We start from the raw sequence: 25,540 nt of genomic DNA on the forward strand, positions 1-25,540 counted from the left end.
TTGTAACAGACTGCTTTCTGAAAGAAGAGGGGGCAGAGGAGGGGGCACTTCAAAATAAAGCAGATCCCAATATAAATTTCAAAGACTCAGACAGTAAATCACATACTATAAGAAGGGTAGCTTGAGACCCCAAAGACTGTCAACTGTCAAGCAGCCCTTCAGACTGTATGAGTAGGAGAAGCTCTGCAAGACTTCTGTCTGTGGCCAGGACAGGGGCCAAGGCCTGCTAGCCTCCCAGCAGGGGACATCACCCAGGGAATCTAAGAACCCCTGCCCTGGAGCCTGGAGCACCAGCGCCTGCCTGCCAAGACCAGTGTCTCCTATGAGAAAGAGGAGAGCGTTGGAGGGAGCGAGGTCCACTAGGAAATCCTGGTGAGTGGATTCCCTTAGCGACTTCTACGCAGGTCTGGTCGTTGCCCATGTGCAGTACAAATCGTGGACTCTCATATGCCAGAAGAGGGCTACAGTGAAGTAAGCCCTGATCATGGTTGTGCCTAACAGGGCATTACCCATGTACAGTAAACAACTGGCAACCCTGTATGCCAGGAGGGCCTACTGTGAAGAGACTGCCATACACCGATAGCCATAGACCATGTACAGTGGAAAGCCAGCGATAGCATATGGCAAGAGGGGCTGCCATGGAGAGATTGCCATGCTGAGTGGGCCATCACCCATGTGCAGTGGGGAGATTGTGACCCCATATGCCAGGAGGGGCCGGCTTGAAGAAATCGGCTGTTCAGATATGGTCAGAGTCTGTGTGCTGTGGAGAGAGGGTGACCCCATAGGCCAGAGTGGGCCACCGGGACCAAGCAAGAAGTGTGACTCTGTCAGGTTCGTCACCTGAGGAGAGAGGCCACCATGGGGACCACTACAGACCTGCATTGTGCATGAAGTTCAGTGTCAGGATGTTCATACTACATCTCCTCACCCCTTGCCATGGGAAGGACAAAAGAATGTACCCAGATTGGAGGAGCCACAAATAACTCCCCCTTTGTTGCGGTTGTCATACTGTGTGAGAAGAACCTGTGGAGTGCAGTTGCCTGGGCTGCGTGTTAGGCTGTGTGTAGAGAACCTACTGGAGACAGTTGCTGCAGCTCCAGTGCTCATGGAGATGGCGAGCTCAGGGACTTCGGTAACTCCAATCCTGCAGTTCCGGGTAAGACTAATTTCAAGCCTGTAGGCCCCAGGGAAAACTAGCTTGCCCAACAACGCTGCCAGGCTAAACTAGCTTGCCCGACAACGCTGCCAGGCTAGAACACTTCTGACTTTAGTACAGAGTCGGAGTGGAACTCCTGAGACTCGAACTACTAATGGGCCTTCACCTAAATGTTGCCTATAGTGAATGGGCAATACCCACTATTGCTAGACTGAGGAGAGAATGGGACTTAGGAAACCACGCAAAGAAACACTATAGCAATGAGCTCAGGGGACTGTGGAAATTGTTTGTAAATGTCGTATTTCCCTTTGTGTTAGTAGCAATAGAATAAATACTTATGATTTCATAAAATTAAGTATGTGACCGGACAGTTCTTTAATGCTGCTGCTCTGCATATTTTGCGTTGTGTACCTGGTTCACTTCCTGTATCCACCTCCAACCCGAGAAGCCTTGGACTGCTTGAGCCATGCTATTCATGACAGTCAAGTGCTGAAGTGGTACTTAGCCCTGTTGCACAGAATTCATAGTAGGTCAGGTCCTGGGACACCAGAAGTAAAATACCTCAACCCCCATAGGTGGGCCTAGTAACCCCTGTTTGCCTCTTGGCCCTCTGAACAGGATTCTGACAGCGCCTAATAGTTATTTTCAGTCTTCTGTTTCGTTTGCCAATGAAATTTATCGCTACAAAACCACTCACGTAGAAACTCCAACACTTATACAGCAGGATTTAAAACGTAAACTCGCCTGAAACCTCCCTGTAACTACGATTTCCAGGCTCTTGAAGTGTATGTACCATATTTTTCAAAACCATTACCTGTACAGGTGTGACTCACAGAACAAGGGAGTGTTTCTGATATCAAAGGCACATAAATAAGAAAGTAGAATTCCGTCCCCATGGTTATCAACTTTCCTCCACCCTTTCCTTCACCCAAACCCTTGAAATGATAAACCACAGCAGTAGTGTGTGAAGCAACGTTTCTCAAAAACATCAAGTAGGCCATGTAGGGCACAGTGGTAGCCTAAATCAACTACAAACTCTGTGACTCCATAACACAAAGTAGCAAAGAGTATAGCTCCCTCATGATAAAGTGACCTCATTTGTATACAAAATCACACCAAAGGCAGTCTGGGAAAAGACATGGACCGCAGACAAGAGAAATAGTACTTAGGCACCGTAAGTCACATTTTGTGCAACCACCAGGCTCTACCGACAACAATGAGCCATTCCCAGGCACCAATCTATTTTAGCCTGGCCCAGCAAATTTTTAGCAAGAAGAGACTGGGTGTGAAGTGACAGCAGTCGGAGGTGACCTGGATTCTAAATTCTGACTTCAGCCATTCGACTTGCATAGATTAATTTTGGGAAAAGCCATTTACTTCTCTGCGTTTCAGTACCGTTAGCTGCCACAATTGGAGGGACTCAGGAACAGAAAAAAATGCTATAATTTAGCATTATATAAAATTAGGCAATTACACCTTTGTTTTCTCTGATTATGTTAAGTGCTCCTTATTGGCTATAAAAAAAGATTATAAATGAATACCTCAAGGGGACAATCACATATCAAATTATACCAAATCGAAGAAGGAGGTGCTGAAAACAGAACACATTAAGCCTGTTAGGAAGCGTATATCTGCACATTAAGGACCACCACACTCATAAAAGCATCTGATTTCCCATATACTTACATGAAGTTTCACAGTGTCTCCACAATCTGGATTCTAAACTTGGCTCTCTTACTTATTAGCATTGCATGTTCTGACACTAATGGTTATGATTACAAATGATATTTATTAACCAAGACAATTACCCAGTTATTGGTATTCTAGTGCTGGGAAAACTGCTAGGTAACAAATGAATAAGTATAGAAATAGAGAGTTTTTAACCTTCTTCCTAAATTGTAGGGAATGGGGGAGGTTTCTAGTATACTCACAATAACTAAATTTCTCTACTGAAATGTTCTACAGTTAATTCTCAATTATACTTTATTACAGTTTTATGTAAGGCTCTATGAATTGGAATATTGCTGCTTCAGAAGGAGAAAGGGGAGCCTCTCAAACGTTTCAGCTTCAACAACCAACTTTTCAATGGCTGATGTCAGGTGCCTTCTTGTTTGGTAGAGCTGGAAGACTTCATATAAAAAGTGCCCCAGAGCATGTCTACAGAATATACACTCAAGTGAGTTCAATCGTTGTTCCAGGAATAGGTGAACAAATTAAGTAAGGACTGATGTGATTTTATCATTCCACTTTAATCCACAAATGAGACAAGGCATGTGATTTTGGACCTTTGCTAGCTACATAGTGTTTTTTTGTGAAGCCCAGTGGAGGCAGCTGTTGCACTGGTCCTCGCGTGAAGACAACACATTAGGACTAGAGCATTGTTTTAGGGGAATAGAAATGAGGGTGAGATAATGCTCACTTGATGACTGCATCACATGAGGGACAAAGAACATATAATTGCTAAGGCATACTCCCCAATTACACACCTTCTGGCGGGAGTTTGGAGGAGGGAGGTCAGGAAAACATGGATGGAGGCCAACTAATTAAAGCGACGACAGGTCCAGGAGGACAAACCACCAAAATGGCTCCCAATTGACTGTTTTTTCAAGGCCTATTCACTGCATCAAGTGTTGGGCCTGCTTCAGAAAGTTGGATCTCAAGTTTAAGATGGATCTGTATGACATCCGTATATACATTGTAACCAATTTAGTGGGCATCCAGTATGAATGCCAGTGAGGTTAATTATGCATCGATAATTCAAATTAATATCAAATACAGCTGAGAGGTCTAGAAGTATCAAAGACTCCTATTGCACATTGACCCACATGGTGAGCAACTCTCGAGTCATATTCACTAGGATGACTTCAGTACCTCAGAAGGGACGAATCATAATCTAGAAGCCACTCGCCATCTAGTTTTTAGATGTGCATTTACTACAGGTTACTACAGGTTCTATTGACTTTGCAATGCTAAGAAAGGATGTCAGGATCAACATTGTATATGAGGAGTGGTGCGAGGATGACTTGTAAAAGTTTAGCGGAACGTTGACTATTGAAAGCAAAACACAAGTCAGTTGTAATTATGCTTCATAAAAATATTTATATGATAAAGTTACAGCAGAGCAAATGCAGTGAAAAGTCTAAAAGCAAAGAAACTGCTAATAAACTATTAGATATTATAAACATGCTAGTGGCAGTCTATTTAATTAAGGATACACTACAAGTATTAACCTACTTTATTAGGTAAAGTTGGATAATATTTTGACTGATTATTTTTATCTGATACTATTTAGATTTTAATTCCTGCCTTTTCTACACACACACAAAAGCACACACACACACACACACACACACATATATATATATATATATATACACACACACATACACAAACACTGTAATATGTTTCAGACTCTTTCCATCCTCTATTTTTTGTTCTGTGTTATTTAACAAAACACAGAAAATAGCTGTTGTGGTGGACAGATCATGTGAAGACAAATTATTAACACAGTATAACTAATCCACAATGTAAGCGACATAGCAAAGATCAGCATTTTATTAAGGTGTACTCCACCCCCACTGCCCAATTTAAATCTTGCAGTTGCATATACCACTCAACAAACACACATGCTACATTGGATGCTGTGAGGTAGTCTACGGTCAGTTATCCTAACTTACTGAATTTGATTTGCCAGTTTTAATGTAGAAATCGGACAAAAAGGCACCAAAATAGTCAATCTGGCTCGGGGTGCATCAGAAATGTGGCAATATAAAAAAGCAGCAGAAGCTTTTACCAGTGCAGATGTTTTGAGTGGGCTTCAGTGTAGCTGAAAACATGGGACTCTGGATTGACCCTTCAACAGTGATAAAATCCCTCTTTGCAGACCGCCCCCCTCTATGCCTGTATTTATTTCCTTTCATGCAATGAGCTAAACAGGAGATTCCTTTCTTATTTATTACTTTTTTGTGATAACAGGATTGAACGTAATATGACTTACATTCTTTTTAGCAAAGTGGACAACAGCTAGTGTCTACTGACTAGAATTTAATGATGTATGGTCCAAAAGAAACTGTAAATCTTTCCTGATAGCAGGCATTTAGCTCACGCAGAATCCTCTATGTAGTCCAGCGACATAGAAGACTAGCGGAAAAAAGCCTTACCCAGTAGACATAAAAGTAAACAAGCATTGCAAAGACACACATCTTGGACTTTCAAATGCTGGAGCAAATATTTACCTATACTTTTCCCCCCCACATGGCTGTCATGCATGCTTACAACTTTTTTTTTGTGCTTTATAATGGCATGCCATGCATGCCTCCAGATGTCGTGCGCAAGCAGCTGACCCAAACCCCTCTTCATGTATTGCGTTGTAAGTTATTAAGTAGGTTTTTATCTCTCAATTCTGAAAAGTATGGTCTTTGATCGAACTGATGCAAATGTACTACAATTTTATTTTTTGTGATTAGAACTTAGTCTTTGGCCCGCACTACACTGCTTTTTATAGTTAAAATGCAATAATAATTTGTTTAAAAAAATGTTTTTATCTTCATGTGAAATGATCTTTTTCAAAAGTTTAATGTTGCACAAAAAAGTCTATATTTTTCACAGAGCTAGATTTCCTTTGCTATCCCCAAAGATATGGTTGCATTTCTAAGACTTCTACTTAGATCATTGGCTGTGCAGAGGTACGATTTACTCTAAAAGTTCTCCCTACCAGTTACCATCTTCTCTAACCCATTTAATTTTTACCTTCAATGTTTTCTCAAGACTGCCCAATTATATTTTAGAATGTTCAAGGTATCGGATATTGTTAAAGTAACGGATGTCAGGCTAGTCTCATAAACATCCTCACGGTGTGCCTCAGGCTACTTATGACCGCTCTGTCTAATCACTCTGTAAGGCGGAAATTGGTCTATTATTTATATTGAATGTGATTTCAAAGACAAAACATTTTCAGGTTACTTAAAATGAAGATGACAGTTACAGCAGAGGGAGAGAGACAGTGTAAGTAAAAAAGAGTCCCTTTAAAATGGTGTTCAGCCAGCAAGGTAGGGATAGAGGGCCAGAACCTGTAGATATGGGAGGTCCGAACTTCTAGTCTTATCCAGATCAAATATACATGCAAATTAATGGTCGGGTGGCGATGTGCACAAAGTGGTTGTCATGTGTTTCATGATTCAAGGCGACTTTGTTCTATTCTAAAGGCCTTTTCATATAAACAATCTGTTTTCTAGAATCCTGTACTCGGGGAATCTGAGGTTACCACAAAAAAATGGTGTGATCTTAGGTTCCAAGTGGGTGAGTAGAGAGTGGGTAAAGTATCATGGGCCCCTCATACATGCCTTGTACATGGTAAATGGGTAAATGTACGTGCATTAAACCAGGGTTGGCCTTAGAGTTTTTGCTGCCCAAGCCGAAAATGTCCATGTGCACCCCTCATACATCTCCCTCACATGCATACACAACAAAACATTAACATGAGCACATCCAGTACCATTTTCATCTATTATAAATCACATGTTTCATTTTCACGCTTTATGGAAGAGCTTAAGCAAAGTTAAAACATTAAAAAGCTAATGGTAAGTTACCTTAATATGATCAACCTTATTAGAACATCAAGGCGCTCCTTCTGATGCACGACGGACGCTCAATATGTTCTAAATTTTGTTAATAGTGTTATGTGGAACCACTGGAGACTATTACGACATTGTTACTGTGCCTATGACTGTACCAAACATATCAGCTTTTATAATGTAATGTGTCGTTGTATAATATTATGTATAACTCCTATTATTCTTGGCACTGTGTAAACTAAATTGAAAATCAATAAACCCTATTAAAAAAATAAGAAGTTACCTTAGAAGTACATTTTTAAATTTGCACTTTTCACTGCCACGAGTACATAAAATGTAATGTTTGTAATTTTTTTTTTAAGGTAATGGTTTTGTGTTTTATGAGAGAGGGATAGCGCAGAAAACCCTTATAAAAATGCAAGCAGTGCATTGTATTTACTCAGTGATGATATATTGCAGCCAGCTATTGAGACTGGGACATGTGTGTTTCAATAACGACCTTCAGTGTGCCAATTACTTTAACATTTTCATTGAAAAATAGTTAACCAGGCACTCAAGCTTGGAATAAATGGCCTCCATGGAAGAAAGGATTTTTTTGTCTCTGGGCTCTTGCTGTAGTATTCCAATGCCTGGGTATGCCATTGTATTGGGTCTGCCCTGCATTAAATAATCCTTTACAAATTAATCCAATCTTACTATTAGACAACTGTGGAAGATTGACTACAAGACCCGAGATTGAATTATTGCGAATTAGTATCTGGAGGAGGCAGTAAAGTGAAAACACGAGAATACTCTGGTGGCGAAGGTTTAGATCCAGTTTGTTAAAACAACGCTCATAAAAGGCATTCAAAATAACCACGCAGTTGTCTGAACTACCTATGGGACATATTTCTGCGCTGACAGTCTGACTGATAAAACGAGAGCTAAATTGAAACTCTGGAAGTAACCTTGGAGGCCCGTGCATGGTCTCAAGTTACTTTAAACACATTTCCATTGCAGATATATCTAATTTGATTAGCAATAAAAGAGAGTCCCTCTGCATCCATTACCGACAATCTCTTCAAGGAGATCTGAACCACAATTCAAATCTAATGCTCGTTAAAATAAAAAAACAGGAACAAACACAACCTTACTGAGCCAAAAGTAGAAAACCTGAATACGATACTGCAACAACTGTGGGTACTCCTTTTTATAGAGACTCAATCATGGGTTGCACCATAACAATTTTAGTAACTGTTTTGCTAACCTGGAGGATTTTTATGCTTTCATAGAATTGTATTTTTTTAATAAGTATGATTTTTTTCTGTGAGTTTCACTTCCAATTTTATTTCTGTTGTAAAACTGCTGTAGCTTTGCAAATCTAGGAAGAGTGGATAAGGTGCTTCCACGAGCACACCAACACAGGAACATTGTCTTGCACCAAACATAGAAAGCATTTACGTAGTGCGATCACGCTAATATTTAATATGAGTCTTTAAAACACTGGTGAACCCACATCAGAATCTCCACAGTGTTTAATCAAACATTCCTCTGTACGAGTTGCATGGGGAGGTATCTTAGCAACAGCCAAGAGAGTGTTCAGCTAATGTTTAACCTTCTGGATTATCTGCATCACACTGCGCGCAATCTCCCCTCCGGTGTTTTTGCATTTTAATATGTAGTCATGTAATGAACATTGTTTGTTAACTTTTTCAACTTAACTTGCAATTGAAGAGCCAGACAAAAATCTAAAATACCTCGACTTACCTGTAACATGGGAGGGATAATAGTCCACGGTTATTTGACTAAATGACAGCTGCATTGCGCCTCCTGTAACACGCCTGTTAAATCCTTCAACGATAAAGTGCATGAAACGGGATTAGTTTACAATGGAGTTTTAACAAGCACCTCAATAACAGCGCCTCGAGCATAATAAAACATAGCTAGCAAAGCATGACATTTTAATAGAGTTTAATAGCATAACAAAACCTTTCTTAGTAGTTAAAGGTATGAATCAATGCATTTGTGCAAATGTGTGCAAAAGAGATCCAAATTCGATGCAGTCTATGTTCTTTTAGGTTTTAACTATGAAATGATAGCCACAGTTATTTGTATTTAGAACACTTCCTTGGTGTACAATTCTGAGATAAATTAAAAAGAATCGGACTATTAATGATTCAACGTCCCGTGATAAACTGTATAACTGACCTGAAACACCTGCACTTACTACAATTTTCAGGTAATTTATTGCAGCACTATGTACACAGAATTAGGTCAGGTTCTTGGAAATGAGCTCTAATCATATAACTACCTTGCAATAGACTTTTAGAAATATAAAATCCCGACTAAATCTCCACAAAGTTCAGAAACACCCAAGAGAATATATTCAAATAAACCTGATGGTCGGAATATTTCTTCCAGTTCGCCTGCATTAAGCAGGCCACAACATTAGAGGCGGTCACCAAAATCAATGAAAGAAGATCCCTCACAGATCATGCATGCCAGTGTTTTACACGCGAACCCACACATCCCCCACTCCTCCACCCCCCCTGCCGGTCCAACTCAATTGTCAGGGCCGGTTTGCCTTCCAAGTCCAGCCCTGTCAGCAAGAAATTATCAGGGAGATATGAAAACTGGGAGAATCAGCGTTTGGGAGTGCTAAGAAATGATGGCCCTTGCTACTTACTTTTTTTAAAGGTAATTAAGAAAAGTGACAATTGTCCATATGGCAACCTCAGTAGGGGGGATATGGAATTAATAGCGCGGTCAGAACCACTTGTGGTGTTACAACGCAAGCGTTACCACACTTCTCTTTACCACGCATATTCCTTTACTACTGTAAAGGTGGTTAAGGCATACGAGTGGTAAAGGCAGTCAGTGCTCTAGATTCGGAGCGAATGGGCGGGGGGCGGGAGAGTTGGAGAGCCTTCCTGCCCGGCGAGAATGGAATGAATGGGAAGGATCGGGACGTGGCTTGGTGAGTAGTTTTCTCTTTTTAGTCTTAGGGTCGGGTACTTATCATGGCTGGGGTGGGCTTTAGGGTTCAGTTTTGGGGGGGTGTGGGTCGGGGTACATATCAGGGCTGGCGACCGGGTTTTAGGGATGAGTGTGGGGGGGGGGTTGGGGGGGAGCTGGTCAGGGTAGTTTTTAGGCCTGGAGTCGTTTTTAGGGCTGGGGGACGGGTTTTAGGGCTCAGGGTGGGGGGCTGGGTGGCCGGCTCAGGGTAGGAGGCTGGGATGTTTTTAGGGCTGGGGTCGGGATTGTTTTCAGGACACGGTTTTAGGGCCCAGGGTGGCAGGGAGGGGTGTAACCTTTACCACCCATGTGCCTTTACCAATGATTCCTTTACAACAACATTTGTTGTAAAGGCATGCATGGTAAAGGCATGCGTGGCAAAGGCATGTGTGGTAAAGATGCGGTTGTGGTCTGTCATACAACCAATAGTAGGGTTATGTGAAACATACCTGCTTCATTAACATGCAAGCCAAGATGGACTGGGCGCATGACTCTCAGAAGATAGGAAAGATATCGGTCTTTCTTCTATGTTACCCAAAGTCTATCAGTGCATTGAAAATCTTTACTATCCCCAAACAGCAGTTCTTTAGAGTACAGTAAATCACATTTGGAACATTCCATGGTTATCTCTGTGACAGTAGGTTGACTACCTCGGGGTAAAGGAATGCCTTTACCGAAGTCATGAAGTCAGCATAGTCAGATGCTATTGATAATGCCCCAACGCTGCAAGCCAATCTGAACAAAGATAAAGATACTTTGCTGATCACTCAGTCAAGCACAGTTGAAGAATGGGTTGTTCCTACTGCCACTCAGTACAGCAATGTGGCATCTGAGATAAACAGAGAGGTTAAGCACAGTCTCTGATTCTGTCCCTTCACCTGTGTAGACCTATCGGAAACACCCCAGATGTTCTGTGAAAATCTCCTACAACCAAGCACGGAGATTTCTGTCTCTAAATTGACAGCCAAGCACAAGCTCCAGCAAAGCTTAGAGTGTAACAATTTTAAGTCACAGATCCATCCCTGGGGGCCACCCTGATGCTGAGGTCAACCCAAGTTACATGGGTTTGCTGCACTTTCACAAACTCCAATCAATATTATACTGTTGAAAGTGTTCTGAAATACAACGACTATGGGTCTTACTGGGATGGCAAGTTCAAAAGATTCTGGTGTTGCCTGTGAGAATCGGCTAGGTTGAAGCCATGCTGCTGTCACTCAGGGCAGCAAAGGCAGGAGAACAGAAACACGGAAATCAATGACCGGATACATTAAGGCCCGCAAGCAAAGTCCATGAGGAAGATATACGGATTGGCTGAAGGATGCTTCAATCACATGTAGATACGACAATAAAGCACTTGAGTTAATGCACTAATTATACAAACATACATCAAACTGTAGCTGCTAAAAATCCAACGGAAGTATCAAAGGTAAAGATGTTTCACCTTTTTCTGAGGAATGAATGTCATCACATATGTGCAGGTCCAAATGAGAAATTAGTAAATGATGTGATGTTTCTTTTACATCAAATTGATAGAAGAGCTTTGCAATTGCATCATTCTGTTCAGGTGTTGCGGATGTTTGATGGGGCTTAACTTGCTGAGAACTCGCTGCAGGAGTGGAAGTCTGCAAGACATGATATTACAAGTTGAGGTATGTTTTTAATTACTCAAAGGCCTTAGAAAAATAATAACAATAATTCTTGTAAATGATAAAGTACAATGAGATGTCAGGTAATTTCAAGAAATAAATAAAATAACAATAAAACACAAATATTTCTTTATTTATTTAATCCATTACAATCAGTAAATATATCTTAACATACAAAGAAATATTCTCCATGAAAAGACTTTTGCATACGTGGACTGTGAATTAATTTCAGCAAAACCAAATATAATCAATTAATAAAAGATAGCATTAAATCAGTCAGGCATAAACTATAGCACACCCTTGAGGTGGTCACAAACAATCATATAAAAAGCCTTAATACAATGACTTATAAATATAATAATCAAAACCGGGTTTGATCAAGCTGGCTTTGATATCCAACAAATTGGCTTCAGGGTTTCAGAACCACATCCAGAAACATAACCAACAAGCAAACTATCTGCATGTAGGTCTTTCTACACAGGCAGTAAAAGATTGCTTCTGGCATGTTCGTACCCAAATCAGTATCAGGGTAGGTTTGATTCAATGCATTCCTCAAAAGCAAACTTGGGGCATAGGCAAAGAATATGTTGTAACGTCTCAGGTTTAAAGCTTGAGAGGCATACCACACTCTCCCGCCGACGACTACTGGACCCCAATCAACAAAGAGAAGCATGAGAAATATTACCCATAAAAAATGTTGGTGGTACTGAAGTCACAATTGGCGGCTGCTGAAAATCATGCATGACCCAAGTTCATAAGTGGTAACTACATGCTCGAAATATTTCCTTACTCTGTAATCCGGCTAGTCTGATTAAAAGTTTTAAGATTCACTTTCAATTTAAGTATCGGTTTAACGTTCAAAAAGAACAAATCAGTTTCCGCTCTCTAAAGACTTTCAGGCTTTCCAAAGCACTATCTAAACAATTTGACCATGGATATCAAATACTATGATTTGATCAATATGAATCCTTAGGTATTTTGTCAATGTAAATCATACGAAAGTGTTTGAAAAGAAGCATACCGCTTAACCGAACCACTCTACACGTGCATGAGGGTTTTTTATTTGGGACACACAGATACCGGACCTGCATACCCTGGATATGCAGGACAAGTGATCCTTCCCTATCTGATTTATGATAGATGTATAAGGGCCACACAATGAATAACTTGCATTGGTCAGCAGCACACACATGGGAGGCTCCAGCAGTGTATTTGCTGGCTTCGATTGCTGGTATTTTGGAATTGCCTAAGAAAAAAGGTTCAACATGAAATTGCATACTGGAGTGGGACAACTCAGGTACTTAGGCCCACATGCATCAATATCGGCATTTGCGAATTCTTATTTACGAAAAATAGCGAATCGCAAATAAGAATTCGCAAAAGCCTAAGCATCATTTTTCTCGCAAATTTTATGCGAATCGGTAAAAATCGCAATTTTTACCGATTCGCATAAAATTTGCGATTTTTCAATTGCGAATTCGCAATTCCCATTCATTCCTATGGGCTAAAAGGCCCATAGGAATCAATGGTAATTGCGAATTCGCAATTGAAAAATCGCAATTCATGAATGTATTTCAAAGGTGGAGAGGGGGGTCCAATGACCCCCCCTGCACCCATGAAATGTACTTTTCAGTACAAGTTACATACACACATGTCCTTAGGACATGTGTGTCTGTAATTGCACAGTTTAAAAAAAACAATTTTAAGCATATTTGAACCATTTCGCAAATTACCACGAGGTTCAACCTCGTGGTAATTTGCACTTCCAGTTTCAAATATCGCAATTTTTTTTAAAATGATGCATCGCTTTTAAGGAATCGCAAATTTGCGATTCCTTAAGAGCAATCGCATTTTTGGAATTCGCTAAAAATAGCGATTTTTCCAAAAATGCATGATGCATACTAAAAAGGTATTTAGGAATCGCAAACGGCCGATTTTACTGAATCGCACCGTTTGCGATTCCTAAATACCTTGATGCATGTGCCCAAAAGTATTTTGGAAACACAGCAGGATAAAAAAATGATAGAAGTTTCCTACCAGTGAAATATGTGTATGCATGCATGTATGTAACTGTGCATGCATTATAGGAACACTGGGGCAGTTTTGATGTTGGTTAGGATGTTGTTCCTGGTCCTGGAAGCAAAGATGGAGAGCCCTGTCATCTAATATTCTTTTTTTGTTGTTGCACAGTTTAGTTTCTAGTCTGGTCACACCCTGGCTCATATTGTGGCTGACCCCAGAATGTGGTTATTATCTTGGTGAAGTGTTCCATTTCCGGTGCCCCTGTATGCGATGCAGTTGGCACTAATGAAGCTCAGGCTTCAAGGAGGAGCAAGTGCAGTTCCTTCAGGGTTGGTGGTACTGATGCTTCAGGCCTTTGATAAGATGTGCTGCAGCATGTGGAATGCCTTTCACATATGTCAGTGTCATGCTGTGGGGACCAAAGAGCTGTTGCCTTCATCAAGGTGCGAGATGAATTGAATTTACAGGAATGATTGGTTGATCAATCAATTGGACTGCTCTCCTAAAGTTGATTTCAGAGAGGAACAATGTTACTACCTTCAGGAGATATAGCTGGTACAACACTTTCATGGTTTCTTAACATTGTGGTATTTCAAGAGTCAATTGACATTAAGAGTGAATCAAAGACATTTGGCACTGGGTGTTACCTACATGGGGAGGTTGTCCAGGTTTGTTTGGGGAAACAGGCTTGAATTTGGTTATTGGTGTACAGGAAAACCTATATTTGATGTAGGCACTGAACATCAGATTGTTAATGTGGGGGTGCTTTTCAGGTAGAGTTGCATATCATCTGTGTATTGATGGATCTTGAGTTCCTTGTAGAGGTGGAGAATACTGTGGGACAGGATGGAGCCCTAGGGTATTCTACAGGAGAATGGGAGTTTCTGGAATACTGAGGTTCCCTTATGGAAGAATTTGCGATAATTGGCAAGGCACTAGGGGAACCAGTATGGGACGGTTTTGGAGAAGTCCATATGTTACAGTGTGTAAATCACTGCTTGGTGGTTGACTGAGTCACAGGCTGCTTCTCCTCCTGTTTGCTGACTGACACCGTCAAAGAGTACTGCTTCTTAATCCTGATCAATAATGATCATGAGGCAGGGATCATACCCATTAGTGATCAGAAATAAGCACCATAAAAGCAGTCAATCTGTGACACAGAAACCAACAAGCATTTGGAGAATAAATATAACGAAATGTAAACAAATACTTCATTGAGGGATAATAAAACCCAGAGGAGACAAACATCAGAGGCCACAACATGATGTGGTGTGGAAATGCAGAGGACTAGGTAAGATAACCCCACTATGTCCCCCAGAACCGAACCACCGTAGAGTCAGTGCAGCATTCATATTCCCAAACCTAAAGAAGGTAGAAATTGCTTGTTCGATAAGGGTTGGGCTCGAGATAAGTATTTGTGTGCGTACCAGTGAATATCTGTACCTGTGTTTGTTTAGTTCCTTCTACAGTGAGGCAAAATTCTGCAAGGGCTGGTCAAGCCAGCTTTGTTTGTGATGTGTGTAAAGGTAGGAAGAGAGAGTCCCCCGTAACCTCAGGAAACTATGGTACATACAGAACAATACAAGTGTAACCTTCCCCATCATTTGGGATACCATGAGCAACAACGCTGCCTGAGAGCCCAGAACTGAACCTGCGTGGCCTTCCTGCAAAAGACGGTGTGTCTACTGCAACCCTTTTATGCAAATAACACATGGTTTTATGTTATCACAAAACACTCTGACTTGTCAATCTTGAACTCAAACAAGCAGCTCAGCTTCAGCAGACTGATGTGCTATATGGTCTCACTTAGGGCATAGTGAGCATACAAGTGAGGCGCCTGTTAATAAAGTAACCTAATGCTAAAATGAACAGATCAGTTTACACCCTGCATGCAGGCGGTCCACCTGTACATACCACCATGGTATTCTTACTGAAATGCGACCAGACACTAGGACTCTAGCTGACAAAGGATCCCAAAACTGATATCATTGTACCCCAGCACCTCTGAAAGGTGCGTTCCCTCAGCCTGACTGACCATACATCTAACCAAAATGCCTTTTGAAAGTGCACATGCCTTGGACCACCGGTTTCAGTCAGTCTATTGACCTGGTCGTCACCTTTTCCCAAACTTCAACCAAAAAAGGGGGTACAAAACTAGAATTTCTTTTAACAGAAAGTATAGACACCCCACTACACTCAATGCAAGTTGTAAAAAAAAGTACTTAAGAGAGTGCAGGTACTGAGGGCAGGCCCTGGTGCACTTACTTAGAATTCAGGCATAGCAGAATTATGGGAATTATGCACTGTTTCTTGATTTTACTAGCTGAGTATAATTGTCAGAGGTTTGTTGCTCTAAGTTCTGTTTTTGAGGAGTTGAGGCACCTCTTCACAGAGGCCAGGCATGGAATGACCACTGCTTTAGGGATGAACTGGGTTAGCGCTAGACTAAAACCACGGAGGCAGCCGGCTTGTTTTTTTTAGAATTTTGATATCTTTATGGCTGCTGCATAGTTTAGAATAAGGAAAGCATATGATTAGGTGGTTATTACTAGAATGTTTGTGTGGATTCATTTTCACCAAACAAACTATTTTGGAATAATTCCTATTTCTTGTGCATTTTCTTGGTTTTTTATTATAACCTAAAGTCCCCTTTTCTCACTGAATTACGATTTCTCTGTTCCTCTGTTTTGTTTGTAATTTCGGAATGTTTGACACATTGTTATAATGTTTTTTGAAGTCTGACTCACACTGAGGACTACACCTTTCTTTTCCGTGAATAGTTCCACCTTCACAGTCTGAAGTCATTTATTAAAGGGCTCTTTGCAACTGGCTTCGACCAAGCTATTTTTTTTCACAAAACGTATTTTCCAATACTGTAGAGGCTTTTAAGGCTCATAAGGATAACGGGTACCTTAACAAACAACATGTTCCAATTCTGTAGTTTTGAAGTTCTACATCAAGTCAGAGAAAATTATTAACAACACAGATGATATTAAGTACTAGTATGATCTTTTCAATAATTCTGTATCTGCCGCCTATAATTTAGATTTTTCTTCCTTTTTAAGATGTGGAAACTGGTACTAAGAATCCTTTAGAAACTAGAACCTAGAGTGCAGTAGTAGTATAATAGGTCTCAGAATCTGGAAAATCCATTCCTCTACCCTCATATTGCTCAGCGAGTGGTTACATACCTAAACACAGGGGCCTTGTTGGCCCATATGTAGATTGAAATAAATAACGAGGCATAGTTAGCAGATTTTAAAATATATTTGGGAACAGTGGCTGTATGACAAGGTTAACAAGTAACATTATGTTGAGCAACACAAACAGCAACCTTACTCACTTCTCAAACTTTGGTCTGATGGCACAGAGTAATCCACTTGTCACTAAAATAGCCAATCCACAACTGCCTTATGCCTTTACCAGAGTATGGAACAGTGGAAGTCAGCTGGATAGGGCTAGCGTGCTGAAGCTCAGAAATCTACAGTTTTTGAACAGCAAGCTGCCTTTTTCATAGGACTTTAATTTGTAGTGTAGTAAATTTCCTGAAGGTCTTAATGTTTTTAATTAATTAGGCGAATATGTATTGGGGCTAGGAGGCAGACTAGAAGGTACATTTAATTCATTTTAGAGACGGTTGGTCTCAGGATATGACAACTCCCTTTTCTCCGGACTCGTGAGACATCAGTCCTAGTGTGGAAGGGAAAAGTGAAAATTTGCAAAGCACAACATGTTCTTCCAATTTTGTCATCTTTAAATATTAGCAGATCATAGATTTTAAAAAGCAGTGAGACTGACAAAGATTTAGTATTTAAGAAGTTTTACCTCGTAGAAGAATATGCTTCAAATAAGCAATTACCAAATATATAATCTTTTCACCAATTATTTTGGGAATCTCAATTGGATAATATGCAAGTGAGTGAGCACTCGGTCAATCTATAGACATGGGGCACACATTACTACTCACAAGCAAATAATTCAGTATGATCACATTACACATGAATTTAATTATACTTCAGCTTAATTGTAGAAATATCATTCCAGATTGTTGAAATGCGGGGCAAAGGGTGATGATGGTAGGCATATCTTTGTGTTCTTTTAGGAAATAACTAGATATAGGCATAACATGTTGTATGAATTAAGTATCCTTGCAGATTTAACAATCAGGCTCTCAGCTAGAATGGGGATGTTGGGAGGTGAGGAAAATATACTGGTGAAATTACAAGGAATTTCAATTGTAGTCTTTTAGCTTTGTATTAATAGATCACTTTTGGAATCCTTCTTTGAGGACCAATTTAAGTTGTGCTGGCAAAATGTATGCATTGGAATTTGCATTTTTAAAGCTAGTGGTTCTGTTAGGATTTTTTTTATATCAGCTGGCACGTAGCGTAACGGTTTTACAAGCAAGTACAGTATTAGGAAAGTTTACTACAATACGATTTAATTGTGGTCTTGTATATACTGGGTTTCACACTTCAAAAGCTTAGCTCGCATTGACAAAATGATATTTAATATTAGGAAGTTTAGATGAACTGCTTCAGAAGATTGGTTTTTGCTACTTTAAAAAGGAAGCCATTAAGCAAAGTTCAGTCCTGTTTAAATGAGACAGGTACATTTTGTCATAAACACTTTGGCCAATCAGTTCTTGAATCAAGAATACTTTTCAAATAAGAACAGCTGAGCCTCAGTCACAAATACTGCACTACATTAACTGCAAAACACATCTTCCTACATTAAAAGAACAGACAATCGGTGCTAGACAAGATATATTTTGGGAACCAAAAATAGCAAATGACAACAGCCATAGCTGACATATGCCTAACTGGAAGCTATTAAGATCTGAACCCCACTGCAAATGCCACTGCAGTGAACATAACATATACCACATCTTTATACATGTGGCATGTAGATCATAAGATCCAATCCTCCCACCCAACTAGACGAGAAAATAACGTTGTCCACTAGAATCATCATCAAGAGCCGAATGCTGCATTATATTGAAATTTCACATGCAGCTCTAAACAAAAACATGTGTATCCAAGTGGCACAAGTTTACAGAAACCGCAAAGTGACTGAGAATTTTCATAACCCAGATGTTTAACACACACTGTCAAGATACAACATTATTTATTTGAATATGCAATAAAAAACGGAGCTGTTTACCTGGATATGTTCGGTGGCCATGCTCTTTCGCTGTTCTGCAGATTTCTCTATTGCTTCACTAAGAGACTTTGCGTATTGCACCATAGCCTTCAACTGGGAATCGGTTAAGACCCACAGCAAGTCATCCAGTATCAATATTAATTTTGATGCAACCACATTGCAATCCTTTAGCTGTTGAAGAAGTACAAATGTTGTTTAAGAAATTGTCACAAGGCACAAGCAAGAACATTTGGCAAGTGTAGTTCTTTCAGACTTCTGCACATCAGAGGTTAGTTATTAATGAAATTTGAAACATGCATGTCACAAGACTATTATTTAGGTCCAAGGGCATATGGTGATTCTTGTAAGCACCAGTACGGACATTCTGAACAAATCAAATTTTAGAGGAGTCAAAACATTTCAGTGGTTTCAATTCCTTAGCGTTTTAAGATGTTTACGCAGTTGACCCTCAGGCATTTGTAAGAAGGGAGGTGGGAATTGTTGCAGACACAGCGAGTTAAAGAAGGTAAATGAGTGTCTCGATGCCACCAAACAGTGAACATCATAGGTTGTAGAAGTCTAAGTTCAGCAAACAGGACTGGTCCGATAATTAGGCTGCAGGGGTTAGAGTATGGGAAACAAGGTGTATGAGGGAATAGTCCCTCAAACATATTTGTAGAATGTAAACGTGGATCAAGCAAGCATTCATTCATTAAGTGTCTTCTTTGGTCAAATGCAGATTTCAGATCTACAGTAAGGTTTATATTTTTTATCTTTAGTTTGTGGTCTTCGACTCTCCGATTCCAGTCGAAAAATATCAATGGGATCACTAAGAAAATGGTGAAAATAGGACTTGAAGGGATGGTCAGCAATGCTTAGTTTGTAAAAGAATAAATGCTGGGCCTAATTTTTTTCATTAGTCGACAGTGCTACTACTCAATGTCTGGTTCCTGAATACAGAGGATGTTTAATCCTAATTTTGCCTCATCCAACAACATACTGTTGCTGCCACTCTTCTCACTTCTGCAGTTTTATGTTAAACCCTGTTGCTTTCCTCTCACTATTGTTCCATACTTCTCAGCCTCCTTCTGCCCCCCACCTTGCAGCCCTTTTCTCTCTTTTTCTGGGTCAAGGTTTGATGATAAAAAATAAGTCCAGGTCACAAAAAAAAGAGTGCTGGTGGTCCAATCTACAGTCACTGGCTCAAAATATGCACTGATGGTCTATTTACAAGGATCAGAATGAGAGCAAGGGATGTGGATTCTGCCTGTTTCAATTGGGCTTAGAGGAAGACAAAACACTACGTTGACAAAAAATCTCAGAGACATAGAAATTAGAGCATTTTCAAACAAGAAAACATCAAAATACGGGTGAAGGTCAAAATGGACACACATTTTAAAGTAACCCTGAGAAATGGCAAAGGACTTTGAAAGGGGGAAAACAACAAAGATCATAGGAGACAAGGGCAGTGACAATTGTCAGCCTAAGCCATTTTTAACTCATTTGCGCAAGTTCTCTGCCAGTCATTTGGATGTACAAACCCAAACTCTTGGCTGTATGAGGTAACTGGGCAGAGATGCACAAAGAAGCCAGTTCTGATCTGAACAGGGTACGGCAAGAGGGAGGAAGCAATAAGAAACATAGCAGATCAGAGTGCAGGTACGGCTATAGTCCATTATCTCCAGCTAAACTTCTTCCCACTGTGTTTCTCTGCTCCTAAGCGGTTGTTATGGCCCGATGCTTCCATCTTCGGAAAACAAGTGGCCTTACTCAATTTCAGTATCATTGTTCTTGAATTGTTGAATTTCTCCCAAAAAGTAAACTGATACTTAAAGAGTTCCTGCTTTTCAAGGGTGTGTGAGACATAAAGCAGCAGTACAGCTGCAACTGTATGGGGTAGACGTCTATGTACTTTATGAGGCTTCACAAACAGTGCTTCTGCTCACCTTATGTCTTGCTGCAATGTATGTGTTCAAATATATTTCCATAGTGTAAACTTGGTTAGAAAGCATAGGAGTGTTGAACAAAGGCTGTAGCTCTGTGCTGAGAGAAAGTTAGGTAACTGGTGCATTCCTATGATGTGTGTGAATGGAAAGGTTCATTGGAGAGATGAGTCTTCAGCATCTCCTTGAACTGCAGTAGACTTGGAGAGTTCTGATGTTAGCGGGGATGTTGTCCCAATCCTGATGGCTTAGATAGAAAATATCTGCCTTCTTTTATTCTTGCACATTTTCGTGACCGCAGTGGCGAAATCCTGGCTCTTGGTGTGGCGCTGTCCAACTGAGGTCTTCAGTTACTTGGCCAGGTAATAGGAGTTGTCATTTCTGATGGTCTTGCAGCTGGGCATAAAGATAATGTGAGCTAAGAGGGTGAACTAATATAGCTCTTTCAGCATTGTGGTGAGGCGGTAAAATTTTAAGGCCCTATATGAGAAGTGGGGCGGCATGTAGAATGCCTTTGAGAGGTGTAAGAATGGTGTCGACTATTCAGCAGGCATTTTATCCAGGTGTGAGAGGACCAGTGTTTACGCTATTGTTCTGAATTCGGCTTCTGGAAGTACTGGCCTTTACCTTTTCAATAGGGAAAGCAAATGATATGCTGTTTGTTTTTCATGGAGATGTGTTCTTTGAAGGTGAAGTTTGTGTCGAGGGTGAATCCAAGTGATTTTGTGCGAACAGCTGAGGATTATGAGGCTTAGGAAATAAAGAGACAGAAAAATAAAAGGATTTAAAAAAGATATGCAACATTTACTGTCTTGAATAAAGACCTCCTTGTCCAATGAGATAAGACAGCATAATTGAGCAGTCCACTTTAGCCATCATTTTGAGGAGGTTTGGATGTGAAATGTGCAGTCCGTATTGTCTTCTTCATTGCTCATCCCCCCAAACAGCCCAAGCAGCAAATGTATGGTACATGAACCAGGGGAATGGATTCAGCCCAATAGTTTTCCTTCAGTGGCTATGACCCCAAGTCACCCAATAACATCCTGAACAACAAAATGCCATCTGGCCATAGTAGCTCCACTCTGTAACTCTATGAAGCCCAAATGGTTCTTGTGTCCTGAAGCCAGATGCCATAAGCGGGTAACACCCAGGCAGATATTTTTTCTGTTGAGCTGCAAACTCTCAGGACACTAGGATATTATTGGTATGGGTTCTTGACGCATGAGCAACATGCTCCACAGAAGCCCGCTTGTATGGCACTACAGGGAAAATATTTGACTGCTTTGGCAAGAGGGGGAATACTGTACGCTGCCACACATATAGGAAGCTCCAAGCAGGTTAAGGAAAACATGGAAAATAGATATTGTAGTACTGAAAGAGGCGGACTACAAAATAGTATATCCAAAAGTGAGAATCCAGTAAGGGCACTGAAACGTAACATAATACAGAAAGGGAAAAATAGGTAAACAGAAGCCAGGGAAACAATCACAAAAGGAAACTGCATATCTTGGAAGGCTATATACTGTCATTACTAATTATTTAGTGTAGAGTAGCATTAAATCAACAGTATTACAAGGAGCAAGTGGGAATGCAGGGGATTCCTCGGTGACTGAAGTGACAGATAATAGGAAGGACATTGACTGTAATGTTTTATTTAGGTTGTTGGCGGATAAAGATCATGTTGAAGCCATTCGATTAAAAGGCAGATACAGAACATAGAGGTCTTACATTTGTCAGCTTCTGCAACTAAAAGCAGCGCAGGAGGAGCAGTTTTTTTTATCAAGCATTAGCAATGCTAATGCTATTAATTTACCATGTTTTCATTATCTATAATGCTAAACAACGTCTCTTACGGCCAGATTCATCATGGTCCCGATTAGCGAGTCCTAATAGCGATTATTAAGGAATCGCTGTTAAGGACTCGCAAAATGGGATTCAAGTAGGAATCGCAATAGAAATTGCGATTCCTACTGATTCCTTATTTGCGATTAGCTAATTGCTAATCGCAAATAAGGAATAACTCCCCATTCATTCCTATGGGCCTAACAACTACTGGAAAAACAAAAAGGAGTTGCCTGGTCCACAAAACTGTTTGTGTGTTGCGTCGGGCCTAAAGACCGTGAGACCATCAAGTCACAACTGTGATAACACTGGGTTGGAAAAATTCCCATCAGCCCACCCTTCTGGTGGAATATCGTCATGTGGGATACATATCATAAATCCAGATCTCGCCCAACGCACCTGGTGATGATGCAGAGATGGATTTTGAAGATACTATTCCAGACCACAGCGTTTCACAAGTAGTACTGATGGAGTGCAGTGCTAGTGAAAAAAGTGAAGTGTGAATAAAATTGGCTACTGGGACACAAATTGAGTTTAATAGGTATTGTCCCAGGGTCAAGATTTAAAACAACGCCTAATAGTTTTGAAAAAATAACTGTATAATGGCGCAGTGCATTAAGGTCGACATGTTTCAGCTTAAGTGGACTATCGGGCACATGCATCATTCATACATTTTGCATTTCTTAATTTGCAAAAATTACCGAATCGCAAATTAAGAATTGCAAAATGCTATGCATCATTTTTTTCGGTATTTATTTGCGATTCAGTAAAAATCGCAATTTTTACCGAATCGCAAATAAATACCGAATTCCTAACTGCTTTTTCGCAAATCCCATTGATTCCTATGGGCCGAAAGGCCCATAGGAGTCAATGGGAAGGCATTTACGAATTCGCAATTTGTTGATGCATTCCAAGGGTGCAGGGGGGGTCCAAAGGACCCCCCCCCCTGCACCCCTGAAATGTATTTGAAAGTGCATGTTTCAAACACACATGTCCTAAGGACATGTGTGTCTGTAACATGACCGTGTAAAAAATGCATTTTTTTGCATTTTGAAAGATTTTCGCAAATTAACACGAGGGTCAACCTCGTGTTAATTTGCACTTCCAATTTCAAAATTCGCATTTTTTTTTTAAATTGATGCATTGCATTTAAGAAATCGCACAAATGTGATTCCTTAAATGCATTCGCATTTTTAAGAAATGCAAAAAATGCGAATATTGATAAAGTGTTTGATGCATCCCAAAAACGTATTTAGGAAGTGCAAACCGGATTTACCGATTCGCACCGTTTGCACATCCTAAACACGTTGATGCATGTGGGGGTATGTGTCCAAGCTTTCTTCAGGACCAGATGATAGTAGCGACTGCAATTCGTGAAAATTAAACTAATGATAGTGCATTGATATAATGGATTACTCCCACCAGATACTTTGAGCCCAAATGTTTTCTGGTGATTATCCAATTATTCATTCTCTCCCAGCATTCTGTGGGAGGTCGCCTCACCTCACCCGGCACCCACTCGGGGAGAAGGAGGCCCCGCTCTGTCCATCGGTACCTCTTAGCCCAGTGGGCTGATGGGAATTTTTCCAACCCAGCGTTATCACAGTTGTGACTTGATGGTCTCACGGTCCTTAGGCCAGACGCAACACACAAACTGTTTTGTGGACCAGGCAACTCCTTTTTGTTTTTCCGATGGTATAACACCCCCATGGCACAACCGAACACTGGTGTAATGGATTTCTAACAACTTTCCATAATTGGTGGGAGGGAGACAATCGTCAGCAAAGGAGGACAGCTGCCCTCAACATGGGATGCCATTTCAAGCAACCCCCTTCGTTAGTGTGTCCTAGGTGATAAAGTAAAACGCCTGGGGGATCATTTAGATACTGGGAGAAAGGTGAATTAGACACGTTTGTAAGTATGTGGTATTTGTATAGTGCAATCCTAGCAAGCACTTCAATGCATCAAATGCAACGATACAGTCAATTTGTAATTCAAGCATTAGCTTGTTTTGAAGAGCAAAAGTGACTCTTCCCGCATTGTGATGTAGTGTTATTTAAAGAAATATGTTTTCAACTCTTTCGTAAATTTGAGTAGAGTTGGGGTATCCCAAATGGATAGGGTAGTAGTGTTCCAGATCCTGGGGTGTGGAAAATTAATTCGTATTGATAAACATTATCTGCGCCATCTTGCCTTTTTCCCAATGCCACACTTTTGTCGCACACGGCAGCCATTTTAGATGCCTTGGTCAGACCCTCTCTTTGCACGCCGCCGATCCCCAGCGCAGCTCCCCACCCTCGCAAGCATCTCCCCCACGCACTGGTCACCCCCGCTCTCTCTCTCTCATGCATGGGCCATAAACCCCCTCCATCTGCGCTGCTCTTCCCTGAGAATCACATCCCGTGCCTGCCTGACACCTCCCTTTCATCCTATTCACTATCGCACCCTCTGACACTCCTCTTCCGCCGTGTCCGATTGTCCAGGCCGTTCCCAGGCTATCACCTAGCCCTGCGGATGCAGTTCATGGCCCCAACTGTAAAGAATCACCCCTCTTCAAAGGAGTTACAGTAGATCAAGGCTCCCACCCCATGAGATCCGTCACACCACACGCATTCCGGGAATCGGCGGAATGCCCTGCTGTTCCTGCCGTCTGATAACGATCCTGTATTGTGATTGGGGAGGGGATTCTCACTGTAAGGGTGTGTGGGAACGGGCCAGAAGCGGAAGATTCTGGGGATGTCTTTCATACTTCAAAGTACCTTTATTGTAATAAAGAATGTCTTCCTGCCATAAATGCGTGTATAAGAGGCCAGGCCTCAGAGATGCAGTTAGAGCACCTCAAGAAGATTCCCTGTTGGTCTGATCTGATGTGTTCTCCTCCGAAGAGAATAAACCCTTGTTTCCTGCCTTCCAGTCTCCAGCGCCTGTCTCTTCATTGATTAATACTTTGTGGGTTAAGAGGCGACATCGCCGGGCAATACTTAAGGTTATTTCGTTTGTTGATTGCCTTCCTGTTTAACAGGGGGCATAGATGTGGAGGCCTGTTGCCATTTTTTTCCGCACTTCTTGGTCTTTAGTCATATGCAGCTCCAGTTGAGGGAGTGCCACCAGAGACAGAGATGGCGGCAAGGAGGACTACGGAGTCCCATCAGGATGGGGATGATGTGTTCATATTTATTTAAGAACGTGTTAAGGTGTACTGCGGCATGTAGGATGCTATTA

At 41.0% G+C, this 25,540-nt stretch overlaps 1 protein-coding gene across 1 annotated transcript in view; it reads right to left on the bottom strand.

The window, feature by feature from the left end:
* Positions 1-25,540, bottom strand: part of BLTP3B (bridge-like lipid transfer protein family member 3B) — a 349,381-nt gene that overhangs the window by 191,586 nt on the left and 132,255 nt on the right. Inside the window, exons 7-9 of the mRNA XM_086918075.1 lie at positions 18,555-18,725; positions 11,165-11,345; positions 8,476-8,559 (exon numbers count right to left, since the gene is read on the bottom strand). Of these exons, the coding sequence (XP_086774201.1) occupies positions 8,476-8,559; positions 11,165-11,345; positions 18,555-18,725 (436 nt within the window). The remainder of the gene's footprint in view (positions 1-8,475; positions 8,560-11,164; positions 11,346-18,554; positions 18,726-25,540) is intronic.

Source organism: Lissotriton vulgaris, chromosome 1_1, assembly GCF_964263255.1.
Source record: "Lissotriton vulgaris chromosome 1_1, aLisVul1.2, whole genome shotgun sequence".
Lineage (NCBI taxonomy): Eukaryota > Metazoa > Chordata > Amphibia > Caudata > Salamandridae > Lissotriton > Lissotriton vulgaris.